The 21,358-nt window shown below is 41.8% G+C and overlaps 1 protein-coding gene across 6 annotated transcripts in view; it reads right to left on the reverse strand.

Moving 5' to 3' along the window:
• Positions 1–21,358, reverse strand: part of vps13b (vacuolar protein sorting 13 homolog B) — an 806,769-nt gene that overhangs the window by 288,321 nt on the left and 497,090 nt on the right. For all 6 annotated transcript variants that reach the window (XM_033019455.1, XM_033019454.1, XM_033019453.1 and 3 more), the window contains exon 25: positions 13,541–13,744. In XM_033019455.1, the coding sequence (XP_032875346.1) occupies positions 13,541–13,744 (204 nt within the window). The remainder of the gene's footprint in view (positions 1–13,540; positions 13,745–21,358) is intronic.

Genomic DNA, 21,358 nt, shown 5'->3' on the forward strand with positions numbered 1-21,358 from the left:
TAGATCACACAAGAGATTTAGAATTGCATCAATCAAGACTACACCATTTTAAATACAGCTTTACTATTGAAAATTGCTGTTACCTTTAATGCTACTACGTGAAAGCAATATTTTTATATGTCAACAAACAGCAGTTAAAGAAGTGTGATATGACTCACAGATTTTACCACTGCCCTCTAGTGGATAACCAATCAGGTAAATAAACGTTTAGTTTAGTTTAGAGAACCGGTGTGGAAACAGGTGCTTCGGCCCACTGAGCTCGCACCAACCAGTAACCACCACTAGTTCTATCCTACACTCTAGGGACCTACAGAAGCTAATTAATCTACAAAGCTCCACGTCTTTGGAATGTGGGAGATAACCAGAGCACCCTGAGAAAACTCACGCGGTCAAAGGGAGAACGTACAAACTCCATACAGACAGCACCCATAGTCAGAATCGAACCTGGGTCTCTGGTGCTATAAGGCAGCAACTCTGCTGCTGCACCATTCTGCCGCTCGTGCTGCACAGCTGTACTTAAAGGCTAAACTAATATCATTGTTAATACAAGTATCAGAATCTTAAACTCATGCCCACAATAATCTTTTGAATTATTCTTTTGGAAATGATTATATTGATAGACTAGAGGGCATAGCTTTAAGGTGAAAGGGGCAAAGTTTAAAGACGATGTGAAGAAAAGGTTTTTTTTTTTTACAGAGAGTGGTGGGTGTCTGATATGCGCTGCCAGAGGTGGTTCATAACTTCATGTCATAGGAGCAGAATTAGGCCATTCAGCCCATTGAGTCTACTCCACCATTCAATCATGGCTAATCCATCTTTCCCTCTCAACCCCATTCTCCTGCCTTCTCCCCGTAACGTTTGATACCCTGACTGATCAAGAACCTGTCAATTTCCACTTTAAAAATACCCAATGACTTGGCCTCCACAGCCGTCCGTGGCAATGAACTACACAGATTCATCACCCTCTGACTAAAGAAATTCTTCCTCATTTTCTTTTGAAAGGCACAACCTTTTGTTCCGAGAATGATGGTGGAGGCAGATACAATAGGGTCATTTCAGAGGCTTTTAGATAGGCACATGGAAATGCGGGGAATGAAGGGATATAGATCATGTGCAGGCAGATGAGATTACTTTATCTTGACATCATGTTCAGCAGACATGTTGCCCTGTTGTACTAATTTATGTTCCATGTATTATGTTCTAAATATGGGGAGAGTCATCGAGTCAAACAGTGTAGAAACAGGCCCTTCACCCCAACTTGCCCACACTAACCAGTCCCATCTACACTAGTCCCACTTGCCTGCATTTGACCCATATCCCTCTAAACCTGTCCTATCCATGTACCCGCTTAATTGTTTCTTGAACGTTGCGATAGTCCCTGCCTCAACTACCTCTCCCGGAGGCTCGTTCCACACATCCACCACCCTTTGTGTGAAAAGAGCGAAAGGCAATTCTCTCAACTATAATTTTCCATTGTAAAATACAGTTTGCAGAACAATGTTTGCAGTCTTCATCTAATTCATAATTTACAAATCACAGCTAACTGCCACAACATTCAAGACAGTTTTCATGAACAATCATCAGAACTGACAAGGTATAATAAAAAGCAGCTGCCGACAATGTTTTGTTAAAGTCAATAACATAAATTCACCAAAGTCTGCTTAATTCTTGGCTTAAATCAGATCAATAACTTTTCCAATTGTAATAAGCCTAGAATGTAAGTGTGTCTTGCTCTCTAAAAAAACAAACAAAGACTTACTGAATGAAGCTGAACTTTTTTTTTATGTATACAAATTTGCTATTTAGTTGGCCATTGTGTGAAATGTGTGCATGTACACCTCGGCATGTTGCCGACACCACCGAAGAGTCCAATTGCAGTCATTTATAATTTTAAATGTAAACCTCTTACGGAACATTTCTGTCCCTTTGCACAAAGCAAATTACATTTTAGAAGGCAGCATATGACTGATACTCCTCAAAACCAATCTAAACACATCGCACACCATGTCCACGTCGAAAAGACCTATCTGCACTAACCCCATTAACCTGGACCATAGCACTCGATACTTTGACAAGTATTGTTCAACCAATTGGTGTGGAAATTCTTGTCTCCAGTATTCACTCAGGTAGTTCTTCCTCAGGTCCCATCTTAACTGCCTACCGTTTACCCTACACCTATAGCCTTTAGTTTTTTTCATACCTCTGCTTTGGAGCATGGTTTCCTCATATCTACCTTATCGATGCCCCTCATCCTTTTGGATGTTTTCACTATCAGTTCCCCCCAATGCCTCCTCTTGTGCAAGGAAAACAAGCATAGCCATTGCATTGCTTGTGTGCACATTTGCTTTGTTTCAATTTACCAGAGTAATTAAAAGTCTGGGATGGTTAGTACCAAGATCCAAAAAGGTGGAATGTTAATGCTTTAACTGACTACATATCAGTCTAAAGAGTCCCAACCCGGAACTTCACCTATCTATGTACTCCAGAGAAGCCGCTTGACCCATTGAGTTAATCCCGTTGTGTAAACCAGCATCTGTAGTTCTTTATATTTCTATATAGTTTAGTCCTTACTTACCTGGTTGTGTAGAATGATCAGAATTAACTGAATTACTATCTTTCTCATTGGAGCCCTTTGGACTATCTTTGATCAGGCTTTGCTGGCTTTATCTTGCAATAAATATTATTCACATTATTCCCTTTATCATGTATCCGTACACTGTGAATGGCTTGATTGTAATCATGTATTGTCTTTCCGCTGACTGGTTAGCACGTGACAAAAGCTTTTCACTGTACCTCGGTACACGTGACAATAAACTAAACTCAAACTCAAAATGTATCTAGATTACACTTGCAGTAAATTATTAGACATATAATATACAAAAATACACAGTGTAAAACACAAAGATATGAAGATTAAAATGATGTATGGAAGTCTATTGAGCCCATTATTTTCAATACAGTTCCAATACAATCTATGCTATCATGAACGCCAAACCAGTCATAAATCTCCAGATCATATTGTTATAGAGATACTCTCCATTTCCCAAAGGGAAAGAAATATATCCGGAATATTCATCTACATCCTCCATTTCATTATTCTTCATTAATACCTCCATTAGACAGTAACTCCTTTGCCAATCCATGAACACAATACTTCATCTACATGGCATCCCTTGGAGTATTTAATCATCTCCGGCTGCAACTTCTGTTTTCTGAGCATTTCGCTAAGAAAGCCTCTTTTAAAGTTGAAATAACAAAGAAACTATACTGCAGATGCTATAATACCAAAGAGAGGCACAAATTGCTGGAGTAACTCTGCGGAACAGGCAGCATCTTGAAGCGCCTAGCTAGTGATAGGCGAATACAAGAGAGGTGGAGCTTGATTGGCAGATGTATGGGCAAAGGCTGCAGATGAAAAGAATACAAAAGGAGATTAAGAACAAAGAGGAGTGACATGTGAAACAGAGGGAGGGATATAGGTGGTAGGGTGCAGGGGGAGGCAGGGTTGGTGGGCGGCACGGTGGCACAGCGGTAGAGTTACTGCCGCAGGGCCAGAGACCCATGTTCGATCCTGACTACGGGTGCTTGTTTGTACAAAATTTGTATGTTCTCCCCATGACTTGTGTGGGTTTTCTCTGGGATCTCCGGTTTCTTCCCACACTCAAAAGATATATACGCTAATTGGCTTGGTATAATTGTGAATTGTCCCCAATGTGTGCAGGGTAGTGTTAGTGTACGGAATGATTGCTGGTAGGCACGGACTCGGTGGGCTGAAGTAACTGTATCTGGAAACTAAACTAAACTCAATGGACACGCACTGGAGTGGGGAGGAGGGTCACAGAACGAGAGTGGGGGGGGGGGGGGGGGAATTAGGGCATGGAGATGGGGTGTTACCTGAAATTGGTAAATTGTTGTTCATAACTTTACGTTGTAAGCTACACAAGCGGAATATGAGGTGCCGTTCCTCCAGTTTGTGTGTGGCCCTTCTTACACATAATTACCTGGACTTTATTTCAAATACCTCAGGAGCGGATACCCACAGCAGCATTTCAAATGCTAAATGTATTAACTGGGTGGGCAACACTCTGCCCCAAAGGATATTTGATGTGGCAGAACTATAATCAGGGCTACTTACTGAAAGACAATGTGATTGATTTTACAGACCAGTCAGGAAGCCACAGGTCTCAAGCAGGTAATTCCAATACAACTGTGTTCTTTCAAAATAAATATATCTTTAAATGGATGCCCATGGAGAGCCAATAAAAATAGACAATGTACAAAAGACCCGGAGAATGGCAGGTACCTGGGGGCTGTATGCGTTTACATAGATAGGTGCATTTATAAATGAGGCAAACTAAATCTGGCTTAATTAACCTTGTGCTACTTTTCTTTCAAAGGAACGATATTTGATGGTTGCAGTGTGACCACAACTGTCATCAATCTTCTCCATTCAAGATTTCCAACAGCAATTAACTTCACACAAAGACTACCACCGCAATCATATTACATAAAAGTGAACATATGGAAAAATTTAAACTGTTCTCCTAGGTTTAAGGCCCAACTTCCTTTTCAGCTTCTAGAATATTTTCATTACACTGGAGCTTCTCCTGACTGCCAACATTACAAACAGACATGCGTATATCTGCTGTTCCCTCAGAATTCACTTTCATGCAAGGTTAAGCTGGAAATGGTGCAGAGAAGATTTACGAGGATATTGCCAGGACTCGAGGGCTTGAGCTATACGGAGGCGTTGAGCAGGCTAGAACTCTATTCCTTTGAGCGCAGGAGGATGAGGGATGATCTTATAGAGGTGTACAAAATCATGTGAGGAAGAGATCAAGTCTTTTTCCCCAGAGTAGGGGAATCGAGAAACAGAGGACATATGTTTAAGATGAGGGGGAGAACGGTGCATCAGACAGGTTATACGTATGACTGAATTGGAGGAATGGACAATGGTTCAATGATTCCTTTATTATTACGTGTACCAAGGTACAGTGAGATCCTTTATTTGCATACAGTTCAGTAAGATTATTGCCATGCATAAGTACAATCCCTTGTTAAGTACATAATGCATAGAAGCAGCCCATTGAGCCTATATGCAATAGTCACCACGTTTTGGCGTCATTACACAGTCCCAACTGCAGCTGGCTATCAAGGTCTGTTGCAGCCGTCGCCTCCATCCAGTCGTCCCGCAAAATTTCTACTTGCCCGTCCACCTTCAACCTTCTTGCCCGGGGGGGGGGAGGGGGAGGGGGGGGGGGCGGATGGGGTGAGCCCGCAGCTGACCTTTAAGGCACGGAAGACAAGATGGTTCTTCCTACCGTCCCTTGACCGGAGTTTGCCACCATTGCCGACTCCCTCTACCGCCTCAGTCTGATTTGCGGGCGGTGGGGGGGGAAGAAATGTGGGAGAGGAGGGAGGCAGGACAAAGCATGGCAGTTAATAGGTGAACATAGGTGAGGGTGATTTTTGATAGGCAGATGGCTGGATAAAGGCCAGAGATTAAAATAGGTGTGGAAAAAAGGATTGAGGAGTTGCAAATTGTGAGGTCAGAGGAAGGAATCTATTTGTTTTGTTTCAGAGTAATCTGCAGCTGGCTATACATACTTTCATATGTGAACCAGGAATTTCAAATGGGTAGCACGGTGGTAGAGCTGCTGCCTGATGACGATTTCATTTAGGCGATTTCAAGTCAAGTTCAAGTTCAAGTTTACATTTGTTGTCACATGCACCAATTGGTAGAGTGAGATTTGGGTTACCATACAGCCATACGAATAAAGAAGAACACAACACACGATAGACTTTAACATGAAAATCCCCACACTGCAGAATCAAAGTTTCCCACTGTGAGGGAAGGCACCAAAGTTCAGTCATCCTCCTCTTTGTTGCTCACCCGTGGTCTGGGTCTCCCGAGCCCCCCGCAGTCGCCACTGCGGGCGGCCCGATGTTCAGGCTCTCTCGCTGGGATGATGGAACTCCAGTGTCGGAACGGAAGAACATTCTCAGCGGCTTGGACTTCCGAATCGGCCACTTCCTACCGGAGACCGCGGCTTCCGAAGTCCACAGGCCGAGCTGGGCGGAGATTCACACTGGTGGCCCTCAGCAAAGGGATCCCAGGACTCCGCTATGTTGAAGTCAGCGCCACCCGCGGCTGGGAGCTCCACAAACCACAGCTCCACGATGTTGAAGCAGCAGGCCCAACACTCCGAAGCTTCAAACGGCGATCCCAGGTAAGGCATCGCCTGCTCCGCGATTAATACAGTGCTGCGCCGCCATTGAACGTCTGGTCGGTCTCTGGCAGGAACGGCACACCAATCCAGTTGGTAGGCCGCGAGGGGACGGGGCGAGGACGCGACTCAGAGAATAGTCGCATCCTCGACAGGAAGTGACTGAGAAACGGTTTCCCCCTTACCCTCCCCACCTCCCCATATAGAAATACTAAGAAACCTCCAAAACATACTTTTTTAAACAGACTAAAAATAACAATAAAAGATAGAAAAATAGACAGACTGTAGGCTGAGGCTGCCATCGCACGGCGCCCCTAGTGGTTTTTCAGGCGACTGCCGACGACGATCAGAGTGGAACACAGACAAACACATCGCAGACGGGGGACAGGGCAAGTGAGGGGGGGGGTTCGCTGTCTGAAATTCACACGGTGCAAAGCCAAGGTGATACAGACACATAGAAACATAGAAAATAGGTGCAGGAGTAGGCCATTCGGCCCTTCGAGCCTGCACCGCCATTCAATATGATCATGGCTGATCATCCAACTCAGTATCCTGTACCTGCCTTCTCTCCATACCCCCTGATCCCTTTAGCCACAAGGGCCACATCTAACTCCCTCTTAAATATAGCCAATGAACTGGCCTCAACTACCTTCTGTGGCAGAGAATTCCAGAGATCACACACAGCAATGAACAAGAAGGTAGGAGCAGTAATTAAGACAGCTGAAGCACAGTGTACGGTAAGTCCTTTAAAAGAGGGGGGGGGGGGGGAGGGGGGGAGAGAGGGAGGGAGATGGACGGAGAAGGAGGGAGAAGTAGTGGAGACAACTTTTAAGAAGCTAGACAACTTTTAAGAAGCCAGAGATACACGACTATGAAGCTCGGCGGACATTTAACAATACCGGTCGGTTATCCTTGGTTCTGAAAGCTACTGCTTACGTTTTTTTTCCCCAATGAGCCAATGAAATTCACCGGTCAGCACCGGCTCCAACCTACGAGAACCTTTGACCTCCTGGCGACCCACCTATGGTACGAGAATTCTCGCTACTCTCCATGGCGGCTTCATTCTCGTTGCCGTTAATTTTTCAACAAGTTGAAAAATTTGCGGCGACCATAATGAGGCCGCGACTAATTCCCAGAATGCGGGAACTCCTCACGACCATGAAGGCGACTCCCCGGCAACCACCCACGAATATGTGGCGACGACGTGGCGACTGCATAGTCTCCTGCAATCGCCTAAAAAATCGCCTAAGTGGGACAGGCCCATTCAATCCAGTCTATGGGTGTTGCCTGCAAGGAGTTTGTACATTCTCCCTGTGACCGCTTAAATTTTCTCCAAGTAGTTTGGTTCCTCCCACATTCCAAAGACGTACAAGTTTGTAGGTTAAATGGATTTAGTAGAATTGTAAAATTGGCCCCAGTGTGTAGGATAATGCTAGTGTATGAGGTGATCGATGGTCGGCGTGGACTTGGTGAGCTAGAGATCCTGTTTCTGTGCTTTATCTCTAAAGTCTAAAGCAGCTATGGATAAAGTGAACAGTATAGAACTATTACCCCAGATTACATTGCATTAACATTGAAAGTCAATGGTAGAGCTGAAGACACTATAATTATATCCTGAGACCTTCAAATGTGTAACCACCCTAAAATGCAGAAGATATCATTTCATGGTAAGGCCCAGAACTTCACTATGGGTGCTGAATGTCTCATTCAGTTGAATGTTCTCTTTAGGCCTCACCAGGAGCACAGGAGTATTTTATTGAGGCACAATGAACTGCAGATGCTGAAATCTTGAGCAAAACACAAACTGCTGGAGTAATTGTGGAAGCATCTGTGGAGGGAATGGATAGCGATGTTTCGGATGGAGACACAAGTTGAAATCCTATTTAGGCATGTTGTGAGATGGTTTTATGAGGGACTATTAGAGTGATAGATCCTCTTCAAAAAAATTAAAACTAGTTCTATCTTTCAATACAAAGCATTCTCAACCCACGTCTTGTTGGTAGAGACAGCAGTGGTTGTTTCTCAATTGCCTCTGAAATGGCCTAGGCGGTCTATTGGGAAATGAATGTTAGACATGTACACCACCTGCATTAGCAGAGCAATACATTCGCGATTTCGCTCAGGTAACATCCAGAGAGAAATAACCCTGCAGAGGATTATGTTCAATGTTTTACAAGGACATTAAATTGCATGGATCACTGATCCACCGTCAACAGTCTCAAAACAATTAAAAACTATTAATCCTCCCATATCTCAGCAGTTTCCTGTAATTTTTTTTTAATAGGAACTAATGCATCCTACCCCACATTCTCTGTATGAGAATACAAAACTCTTGGCAAACTCAAAGATCCTCCAAATGCAGCCTCTCATTTGCTAACGATGTCTTAAGACAGGAACGTATCTTGTAAATCTTTTTTTTAAACTTCCCTCTTCCGTTCCAAACTGAAGGAAAAGTAAAGACTATTACAGAATCTGACAAACATTTTCTCACAACATGCTCTGCCAAATTTTTTACAAACTCAAATCCACTGCAGAACTTTTTATGAATCTAAGAGAATGAAGAGTTTATTTTCCTTGAAAGAAATTTGTCTACATTCATCCAGAGGGTTTGCTTCCCTCGTCTTACCCAGAGGCAAGGGATGATAACTTTGGCACTCTTAAACTTCCCCTTTAGCAAAACATTCTTGCATTCTCGGTCAATCACTTGGCCTCCCCGCGGACCAAACAGTTTGACGACTACTCGCACTTGAGTAAATAGATAGAGTGGGCTGTCACAGCTTGCACAACATAATATTTTCAGACTCAGGGGTGGTATAAAAGATTAAACACTCCCTGTGTGCTACAATACAGATCATTGCTTTCACATTTTCATAACTCAGGAAGCTAAATGCAGCGCAGTTCCCAACTTGCGATGTGCGTAAAGTCATCAGCTCGGAAAGGAATATATCAGCGCTAAGTATGACAATAAAGCTGTAAAAACAACTGCCTTTTTTTTAACAAAAATAACACAACAGCATTGATGTACAGAGGGATCTTGGAGTCCGAGTACATAGCTCCCTGATAGTGGGAACACAATCAGGGAGCTAGAGTGGTAATGAAGCAACATGGTATACTTGCCTTCATCGATCGGGGCATTTCAGTTTATGAGTTGGGAAGTCATGTTGCAGCTTTATACGGCTTAGGTTAGGCCGCATTTGGGGTATTGTGCGCAGTTCTGATTGCCCATTTACAGGAGGAATGTGGAGGCTTTGGAGAGGATGCAGATGAGGTTTACCAGAATGCTGCCAAGATTAGAAGGTATTATCCATACGGTGAGAATGGATAAACTTGGATGTTTTCTCTGGAGCGTCGGAGGCTGAGGGGAGACCTGATAAAAATATGAGTGGCATAGTCAGTGCAGATAGTTAGAACCTTTTGTTCAGGGTGGAATGTCAAAGACCATAGGGCATTCATTTAACGCGAGAGGCGCAAAGTTTAAAGGAGATGTGAAGGGCAATTGCTTTCACACAGAGTGGTGGTATATAATTTTGGTAAGGTGTCTTTACTCTTGTATTCAAATCCTCAAGCACTAAAGTCCAATGTCCCTATTGCCTTCCTAATTGCTTTCAGTATCTGCATGTTAACTTTCAGTGGCATGTATAAGGAAACCCAGATATGTCTGAATATCAACATAGAATATCTAGAATATAGGAGCGTACAGTGAAGGAACCATCCTTTCAATCCATGATGCCTGTGCTGAACATGATGCCAAAATAAACTAATCTGTTCTGCTTGCATGTGATTGATATCCCTCTATTCCCAGCTTACTCACATGCCTATCTAAAAGCTTCTTCAGTACCACCATTGTATCTGCTTCCGCCATCCCTGGCAGTGTGTTTCAGGCATGCACCACTCTCTGTGAAAACCCCTGTCCTGTATATCATCTTTAAACTTATCCCTCTTCTTTTAAACGCATGGCCTCTAGTATTTGTCATTTACACTCTGAGGAAAGAAGGTTCTGGCTGTCTACCCCATCTATGCCTCTGATAATTTTATATACTTCTTTTAGATCAAGAATGTTTTATTGAAAAACAAATTTAAATTTAAAAGCAACAAATTTGAAAACAAAATTGAATTTTATATACCTCAGGTCTCCCCTCGGCCTCTGACGCTCCTGAGCAAACAACCCAAAAATGTCCAACTTCTCTAACGTCCAACTTGGGGCGGCATGGTGGCGCAGCAGTAGAGTTGCTGCCTTTCAGTAGCGATGTTACAAATCCTACCTTCAGCGGCGCTGCAGATCTGCCACGGGCTGTGTGCGTGGTTTTGGCGCCTTTGGGGGAGGGGGGGGGATTAAAATGCAGGTTTGTATCGCGTGTCGGAGAGGCATTTCCTCGGGTTGCTAGTCGATGAAGAAAAATCGATCAGACTTCCGTTCCCTTTTTTAAATTTTTTTTAATATAAATCGCTGGACAATTTAATAGTTGGATTAAAATAAAAAGCGACTTCGAACGCCCTCAACGCCTACAACATGACGGATCATAATAATAGGACAAAACAAAGGGTGAGTCGTCTATTTTACATATAATCTTGCTTCATGGGGTGGCTTTAATCTAATTTTACATTGCGAAAATGTTATTTGGGCCCCATACGAATCGGCAGTGTCTTACCTGGGACGACAGATGGCACAATGGGCTAAGTGTTCGGCTGGCGACCGGAAGGTGGCCAGTTCGAATCCCGCTTGGAGTGCATACTGTCGTTGTGTCCTTGGGCAAGACACTTCACCCACCTTTGCCTGTGTGTGAATGTGTGTGAGTGATTGGTGGTGGTCGGAGGGGCCGTAGGCGCAGAATGGCAGCCACGCTTCCGTCAGTCTGCCCCAAGGCAGCTGTGGCTACAGAAGTAGCTTACCACCACCGAGTGTGACTGAGGAGTGAATGAATAATGCGATGTAAAGCGCCTTGAGTATTAGAAAGGCGCTTATAAATCCCATCCATTATTATTATTATTACCTGCCGATCTGGCATTCAAATTCACTGCAAACGACCGCATTCCAGAATCACCCACTCGCAAGATGATTTAAATACTCTTTTTTTTTGGACAATCATGTCATAAGAGCATCTAAATTGTCTATATTTTGTGTTATTGTCCATCCATAATCAATATTTTTATACTAAATATACACAACAGCTTTAGCCACATTTATTGAGCAAAAAATAATAATTTTGATTATATTGAGAGCGGATGTTTCTAGATTAATTTATGGGAATTAAACATTAAATTCCTTCCATCTGGCATATAAATTCATGACAGTGAGATTTAAAAATCATGTTATATTGTGAATTCTTGTGTGAATGGGATTAGTTTGTTATTTGGATACTTAGGCTATTTAAAAAAATTATAATTTTCTTAAGAAATTGAATCTATGGGAAAGTAGTGGGCAGAAAGGCATGTCATGCGTGGTATGAAGAGCAAAAACTTGTAGTTTACAATGCCAAAATTGAAAAGTTGAGGAAAAACAAGGTGTACAGAGTTGCTTATTGGTTACAATCTGAGGAGTATGATGATGCTACTGATTATGATATGCCAATGTACCAGCTAGCAACTGATCTTCTCCATAAAGACTTGGTCTATTGATGGAAATTGTAATTTATTTACCTATCTGTTATGGTCTTACAGCATATAATACAATAATATTAAAGTTCTGATCTTGAGAATATCACATTTTTGAATTTTCAAGGCAGTCTGGGTGTTTATTACTATTTCCGTCACAACGGTCAATTTTGTAATTAGCTACAATTAGGTAACTAACTAATTATAGGCTTTAATTTCAGGTCATCCAAGTAAGATGTTTTATATTTGTTTCAGAATGCTTCAATCTATAATAACTGAAAATTTCATTCAGTTCTCTTAATTTTTAAGAATGTTATGGGCTTTTGACTGTCCTCGATCACAGCTTTTGTGTTAAGTCAATGGAAAAGCAATAGGGAACAAGATACTAATTTCCGAGTATGAAAATGGCTATAACTTTTTTAATACTGAAGATATGAAAGTGAATTAGGTGTCAAATTAAACTTCTTTTTTATGCTTCATCTGATGGGATAAATTGCAGGCTTGATTTTTTAAATCTCTAAATTTTGTAACATTGCTACTTACAGCGCCAGATATCTAGGTTCGATTCTGACTGGGTGATGTCTGAATGGTATTTCTCCGCGTGGGGTTTCTCCAAGAGCTCCAATTTCCTCCCACATTCCAAAGACATACATTTTTGTAGGTTAATTAGCTTCAGTAAAAATTGTAAATTGTCCATCGTATGTAAGGATAGTGCTAGTGTACGAAGATCGCTGGTCGGCACGGACTCGGTGGGTCAAAGGGTCTGTTTCCGCACTGTATCTCTAAACTAAACTAAAGGTCTTATGGCTAATACCCTCTAATCTAAGGGTTCCCAACCTGGGGTGAATTGCCCCAGGGGGTAAACTTTGCCTACCCAGGGGGTAAATTTGTTGATTCTGGATTTGTACATATTTTTTCTCATTGACTGACTGTGTTTGGTACGAGACGAAAAAGGTTGGGAACCCCTGCTCTAATCCAAGGAGCAAACAGGTAAATCTCTTCTGCACACTCTCCAAAGCCTCCACATCCTCCCTATAATGAGGCAACCAGAACTGCACACAATGTTTCACCACTTAAAAATATAATCAACATTTTTATTTTTTCCAATCAATGTTTTATTGGTACTCTACCACTGTTAACCAGTTACTGTTCTTGTCTCTATTACCTTGACGTCTCTTTGTATCTTCACGTTTGTAACTAATCACAGAAACATCATTCTCTCTCCACTAATTTTTCCAATGTCAATTTTAAAAGCCACTTGACTCATGAATTTAGTGAAAAGCAGACCAATGCTTTTCAAAACTTCTAAAGGCTAAATTATCTAATGAAAATGTGAAACAAGAGCAAACGTAATGATATGCAAAACCTCAAAAGTATACCAATTATCCCTGGTTTGTTTATATAGGAACCATGCACAGATCTAGTAACTAACGCATACCAATTCTTCATGCACTTGAAGTCCATGTGCAAATATGACCACAACATAGTCCTGCAAGTTACCATAGCCTTTCATATCAATCAAGAGTAATTTGACAGCGCCAGAGTGGTTTTGCCTTTGACATTTCTTTTTTTTTAAATGCACAAGTTTCTCTCGATCATCAAATTTTAACTGCGTACCACTCTCACATTTGAGGCAGCTGAAAGAGAAAGTGACGACATATACAGGTTATAAATACATATATAAACAACAAGTTTTCCTTCTTAATGGAGAGTTTACTCACCTCTGTGGTGGTGCCAATGTCAGCAGAAGGACTACAAGTGCTGGCATCTGGTGGTGCTGTACTGACACTGCTTCGTACTGGTGACCCTGGCATCGGTCCCAAGGAAGGCTCTGGGTACATGGGAGACTGCCGCAAAATGCCTTTCTTCTGTATTTTCTCCCATGCATTAGTCATACTGTATGCCAGCTCATACAGTAATTGCACCTGTTGAAAGGTAGAGGAATTGAAAGTTGGGTTTTAGATACATACGCATTGTTGACAATGATTCTGCAACTCCTGTATGGTAGAATAATTCTGAGAAGCTGTCCATCCCTAGTAAAGAAGCAATTTCTAATTTATAGAACCCTAAATTGTGGTTTAGAATCCCTAATTTGAGGTGGCACAGTGGCACAATGGTGGAGATGCTGCCTTACAGCACCAGAGACCTGGGTTCAATCCTAACTACGAGTGCTGTCTGCACGGAGTTTGTACGTTCTCCCTGTAACCGCGTGGGTTTTCTCCAGTTTCCACCCACACTCCAAAGCCATAGAGGTTTGTAAGTTAATTGGCTTTGGTAAGTTGTAAAATTGTCCCTAGTGGGTGTAGGTTAGTGTATAGGGTGATCGCTGGTCGGCATGGACTCGGGCTGAAGGGCTGTTTCCGTGTTGTGTCTCTGAAGTAAAAGTAAACAATTTAGTAAACAATGCAGACTGCATACTTCAATGCATATTGGTGGCAAGGACTTGGATAACTTAGTAAAATGGTGTCAGGACAACAACCACTTCCACAATGTCAGTAAGACAAAGGAGCTAGTTATTGACTCCAGGAAGCATGGTGGCATCAATGGTGCTGAAGTGGAAATTGTAGACAGCTTAGATATCTTGGTGTTAATATTACCAGACCTGTCATGGACCAACCACATTGAAGCGACGCCCAAGAAGACACACCAACGCCTCCACTTCATAGGATACTGAGAAAATACAGCAGGTCTCCCATAACTCTTACAAATCAATTATCTTTATATCGTGATTTAGCAGCTGGAGTGTATGATTGGTTTTAATAACAGTGGTTTTGGTGATTGAAAATTGGTGAAGTAAGGTAATGATCGGTACTTATAAATATGAATAAGAGTTCACCATGATTCCTTGTGCATGTATACATGACATTTCAGGTTGAGAACCTTCTTCAGATTTTGAGTAGGCACAAATATAGACCACTTGGCCCATCAGCTAGCTCTAATACGTCCCTATGAGGTAGTCTAATCCAACTCTCCACCACACAGCCCACATCTATACTCGATCGTGTAGTAAGTTCATTGCACACATGGATGTTTCCATAAATACTGCACTCGGTAGTGAAATTGAAGGTCTCCAAAACGTCCAGGTTATTTTCCTAATTTTTATGTAATAATCCCATTGTTTCATATCCTGTATTTTAAGTAGTATAGATCATAGCTAAAATAATGAGAAGAAGCAAAAATAAATAAATCTGTTTTTACAAAGAAAACTACCAGATAGGGTCTGAAGAAGGGTCTGAAGAAAGGTCTCGACCCAAAACATCACCTATTCCTTCGCTGCCTCGCCCGCTGAGTTTCTCCAGCATTTTTTTCTACCGTGCAGTTCTTTCTTAAACAGATATGCCCCTGTGTTTTCTTGCCTTTTTTTGTGATCTTTTTTCAAGCAGGATTTCATCAAATCCTTAGGCTAATTGATACCAGAAAGATCACATTAATTTTGCAATTAAATAACTCTATATAAGCCAAATTCTGATTATGTTAATAATTGTTATCAGTTATCACCTGATTTGATGCCTAAAATTTTTGCAGCAAAACCTGAGTAGCAGTGCCTCTTTGGTCACGTGTGAAATGTGTGATTTAAAAGCAGAGTAACTGTTTTTATATTTATTGGTTCTTTTTAATTGTTTATGTTTTGTGTTTATGCTTTCCAATGAAATACTTAATAATGAATAGAACTTAAAATTATGAAATAAAAATCTAGTTTGCTCATCCATTTTATCGATGTCTAATTCTGTTGTCCCTACCGTTTTCTGGCCTCGTCAATGCTATACCGTTTTTTTTTGCATTCATCGGCATTTTTAAAAATAATTCAAACAACGCGATTGTAATGATCCTGACCTGAACTACAGGCCTCGTGGTGGGTTACTTGCTGACATTTTGTCAGGGAGCTTAGAAATCAGTATAAGAGACAGTATCCGTGGTCACGTTGTGGGCACTTTGAGCTCTGAAGAAGGCTGTGTTAACTTTTTATTGCATGGTCAGTAAACATTTTTTGCATGGTCAGCATGCACTTTTTCATTCTTTTCTGGTACACATTGCTTCTAGTTTACTATAGAAATGTTTAAATTCCGTTAAACTGTCATTGCTTGTTGCAATGTTGTTGTAAAGTGTAGCGAAGGGAATCGAAAGTGATCGGGTTCTAGATAACGCCATGTATCGTTGAAAGTATGCTCCTGCCTACACAGATGCTTTTTGTTCCCGGCAAATTTCGAGTAAATTAACATCAAATTCGATGAAAGGTTACCATATTTTTTCTCATTTATGTATATCTAAAAAATATTCTTCAAAATTTGAAAGTATTGAATTTTGGTCAAATTTTGGTCACAATTTAGCACAAAAGGATCATAGGTAGCCCCTTTTTCAATGCTGCGGTATTTTGTTATAATTTAATAACTTTCATATTTGGCCACATCCTTAACACCCATATGGAAAGGAATGCTTAATTCTGTAGAGTAAACGGACAGCAATTGAAGAGCACACAGCTGTGCACCATACTAAACATTTTAATTTCAAAATAAAATCTGGTGCTTTTGAAAATGTACAACCTCTAGGAATATCAAGACTGTAAAATTTGCCTCTCATGTGGGTTACACAGATGAAGCGTACCACGTTGTCTCCCTATTTCTAAGAGTTAGCTAAACTCTGCTTGAGGAATTTCTAAACAATCTTGCAAGATCTTATAAATAGAAAGTTAAAGGATACTGCTGGAATTTTTGCTCTGTCGGATCATTTGGTCTCCCGAACCATTGCGTCGTTCTATCTCACTTTCTTCTTTCAAAACACTCCTTAGAAATCATCTGTTCAGTTTTCCTGCCTTCCTTCAATACTTTCCTATCTTTCACAGCTCATTCTTGCTCCTTCATTGCACATCCCTGCCTCCCATCAACAGGCTTGTGATCCTAATATACTATCACAGCGCTCAAAAACCTATTAGACGTTATGTTTCTGCAGCCAAATACGAAGCATCTTTTCCACAATGATTTGCAGAACCTTTCCCATATAGGCAACGATTAAAATCTTGCTACCCAAGAGGGAACATGTTCAAGACCTACACATTAAATTCCAATTCTGAGACACGATGGAGGGTGTTTAAATTTAGATTTATTTTTGTCGCTGCATTGAGGAAGTGAAAAGCTATGTTTTGAATGCTATCTAAGCAGATCAGATATACAATACATACAGTCAGTTCAAATTCAAGTACAATACACAGAGCAAAGGAGAAGATACAGAGTGCAGAATATAGTTCTCAGCATTGTAGTGCATCAGTTCCACAAAGTCCAATGTCCCCAGTGGGTAGAAGCAAATCAGACAATACCCCAGCCTTGGGAAGGGCCATTCAGAAACGTAATAACAGAGGGGAAGAAGGTGTTCCTGAGTCTGGTTGTACGCACTTCAAGGTTAGGCACCTTTCAATGGCATTCGGGAGAAAAAGGAATGAAAAGGTCACAGAGCATGTCAACCATGAGAAATAAACGTAACTGTTTATTTTTTTATCCCATTTAGGCCAAAATGATTGGTGTTTGTGGATTTTGAATAGGCACATGAAAGTGCTGGGAATAGAGGGATCTGGATCATGTTTCGGCAGATGAAATCAGTTGACGTGGATAAGCTTTTTCCATTGAGAGTAGGGAAGATTCAAACAAGAGGACATGATTTGAGAATTAAGGGACAGAAGTTTAGGGGTAACATGCGGGGGAACTTCTTTACTCAGAGAGTGGTAGCTGTGTGGAATGAGCTTCCAGTGGAAGTGGTGGAGGCAAGTTCCATTTTATCATTTAAAAATAAATTGGATAAGTATATGGACGGGAAAGGAATGGAGGGTTATGGTCTGAGTGCAGGTAGATGGGACTAGGGGAGAATAAGTGTTCGTCACGGACTAGAAGGGCCGAGATGGCCTGTTTCCGTGCTGTAATTGTTATATGGTTATATGGTTTGGAATGAGCCAGCATCCAGCATCTCTGGAGAACCTGGATAAGCGAAGTTTTGGATCGAGGCCCTTCTTCGGACTGATCTTCCAGCATTCTCACTCCTACTGCGATCAGTTTGAAGAAGGGCTTATCCATTATCTCGGAAGATGCTGCCTGACCTGCTAAGTTACTTCAGCACTTTGTGTCTTTTGAAAAAAAAATCATTGCTGACTTTGGAAACAATGTCAGTGACGAAAATACATTTGAGTGTCATCTTTGTCCTTCATTTGGGGCCTGAAGATATTCACCAGCTCATTGCTGATGCCCATCTAACATAGATATTAAAGCTAGAAAAGATTTAAATTTGTTAAAGCGTCTACAGCCAGGTGAAAAAAAAAATAGATGATAGTTCCTGTATGTTATATTGAAAATAGATTATAAACTGTAGCTGCAGCCGTTGATTAATTTGTAAAGACAATCTTAAATTTAACATAAAGATATTTTGCATATATATACACAATGCATTGTGATGTCTGTATAAATGGATTGTTTTGCAAAATATTTTGAACATATGCAGCATAGAAAAGTACAGCACAGGAACAGGCCCTCCAGCCCACAATTCTGGACCAAACAGGCTAAACTGATCTCATCTGCCTGCACATAATCTATAATCCTCCAATACTTGCATTTCCAAGTGCCTCTCTAAAAGCCTCTTAAATGACACTATCTTATCTGCCTCCACTGCCACTTCTGACAGGGCATTCCAGGCACTATGCTGTCTGAAGTTTTGGTAACACATTAAGTTTCTAGTTTAGTTGCAGTGTGCTGAAAAGAAAGATATGGTGTCCTGGAAAATGTGTAAATTCGAAACAACAGCGGAGAAGAATAATCTCATAGTCAAGATGAAAATTTTTTTTTAAATCAAGTTATGCCATCAAAAGAACAATAATACTAAATGTATTCTGAAAATAACTCTCTCAAATTACAACTGCCACAAAAATCTGTTGCCAATTAAAAGGATTCATAAGCAAACCACCTCAAAACAAAAGTCTTGATTAAATTAATGCTTCACAGCATTTCACACAATTTAAAAAATGTTCTTTCACAAACTGCCTCAAACACTATTCTAACCACTGTTCTTGAAATATAAAAATGATTGTGACCATGCCTGTCAGATTTAATTATTTTCCCCTTCTGACTTGTCTTTAAATTCATACACCTTTGCCTTCTTAACAGAGGGCCTGTTTAGTTTAGTTTAAGTTTAGAGATACAGCGCGGAAACAGGCCCTTCGGCCTACTGGGTCCGTGCCGACCAGCGATCCCCTCACATTAACGCTATCCTACACACTAGGAACAATTTTTACATTTACCAGGCCAATTAACCTACAAACCTGTGCGTCTTTGGAGTGTGGGAGGAAACCGAAGATCTCGGAGGAAACCCACGCGGGTCATGGGGAGAACGAACAAACTCCGTACAAACAGCACCCATGGTCGGGATTGAACTCGGGTCTCCGGCGCTGCATTCGCTGTAAGGCAGCAACTACCGCTGTGCCACCGTGGTGCTCTTCTTGTGTTCTTGTGCTGTACTGTTGTATGTTCTATCAGTATGTCAGGAAATAGAAGTCATCCTGTCTAAAACCTCCCTTTGAGGTTTCACCACCTCTCAGAAGTGGGGAAATCGGAGAATCAGAAGATATGCGGACTACGGTTGGAAAGATAATCAGGGTTTGAAGAGGATCATCCGTCGTTGAGCATTCCCAATTTGATTCACTCCACTACTGGGTCTTCTGGTACCAAGGCCTGAATCTCAGTTACCCCACCTGCCTAGCTAAAGAAACACTGCTCTGCCTTACTTTCCTTATTTAAATTTCATCTGAAAATCTACCTTCTTGACTAAGATTTTGGTCATCGTAATATTAGTAAACACTAAAGGGCCTGTCCTACTTTCACCACCTAATTGACAACCTTTTTTACTCGTGGACATTTTTCATCAGGCTAGTAAAAACACCCTGACCTACTTGATGCCACGAGTACCTACGACAAGCATCACGGCCTGCTGAGACCTACCTACGGCCTCCTACGACCTCGTGACGACCATGCTGCGAGTATGTCAAGGCCAAACTCGGCAGAGGTCGTGAATTAGGTCGTGAAAGTGGGACAGGCCCTTAAAGATAGTCATCATGTCTCCAATGACTCATCAATTTCGACAGATATAATATAGAAAGTATTCTGTTCAGATTATCATAGAATATTATGGCAACTGTTCATCCCAAAACCACAAGAAATTGCAGAGAGTTTTGAGAGTTCATCAAGCAAAACAGCCTCCTACCACTCCCCCAACCACCACCCCTCCAATGACTCCATCTACACCTCACGCTGCCTCAGGAAAGCAGCCAACGCAATCAAGAGTCACTCATACACCAGTTATTCTTTCTTCACCCCTCCGGTGCAGCACGATGGCGCAGCGGTAAAGCTGCTGCCTTACATCACAGCCACCCGGGTTCCATCCTGACTACAGGTGCTGTCTGTACGGAATTTGTGCATTCTCCCTGTGAACGCGGGGGGGTTTTCTTCAAGTGGTCTGGTTTTCTCTCACATCCCAAAGATGTTCAGGCCTGTAGGTTAATTGGCTCAGGTTAAAAGAAAATTGTAACTTGTCCCTAGTGTATGGGACAGTGCCGGTGTATGGGCCTGTTTCTGTGCTGTATCTCCAAAGTCTAAACTCTCCCATCGTGTAGTACATACAAAAGCTTGAAAATTTGTGGCTTATTTTACTACCTGGTCCATAACTCTCTGAACCTTTCCTATCCATGTACAGGTGTCTTTAAAAAGTAGTCATTGTACCTGCCTCAACTACCTCATTCTGCAGCTTTTTCCATATACCTACCATACTTTGTGTGAAAAATTTGCCACTCAGGTTGCTATCAAATCTTTTCCCCCTCACCTTTACCAGCTGAGCTAAATCATAGTAAGCAGGGCATCCTGTCAGCCACTCCTTCGAGTTTGAAGTCAGTCTTGATCTTCAACTAAGATTATCTTTAAATGAATTCCTTGGTTTTCATGCAATACTGGGCAGTGGAGCCGGAGAGCCACGTGGCCGGACACAAAAGACCCGGCTGGTCATGGCCTGTAGGGGGAACCGGCAAGCTTTCCCTGCTCATCCTCTGAAGACCATAGAACTGAAGAGGAGAAAGCCAGTGATGAAGAGCAAGGTCAATAGTAGAGTGAACGGGGGTCTTGCCTTCCACTCCCCCAAGGTCGGCAGCGGGAGGCGCCCCCAGGGCACAAAGGTGATGGACAAGGGGAGGGACGTCAGTTCCTGGACATTCCAGATGAAGAGGATGGCTGAAGGCCCTGCAGCAGCCTAGGACTCACCTGGATCATATGTAGAGAAGGCAGGTACAGGATACTGAGTTGGATGATCTGCCATGATCATATTGAATGGCGGTGCAGGCTCGAAGGGCCGAATGGCCTACTCCTGCACCTATTTTCTATGTTTCTATCAGACGCTGCTCCATAAGACCTAGAGCATGGACCAGAATGGACTACAGAAATGGCACAAAAATCTGGTGACTCTTAAATGGCGTCTCAGTGGATTATTTATGGACATTTTGCTAATCGGGACTGTGCTTTTGT

The sequence above is a fragment of the Amblyraja radiata genome, chromosome 4 (assembly GCF_010909765.2).
Source record: "Amblyraja radiata isolate CabotCenter1 chromosome 4, sAmbRad1.1.pri, whole genome shotgun sequence".
Classification (NCBI taxonomy): domain Eukaryota; kingdom Metazoa; phylum Chordata; class Chondrichthyes; order Rajiformes; family Rajidae; genus Amblyraja; species Amblyraja radiata.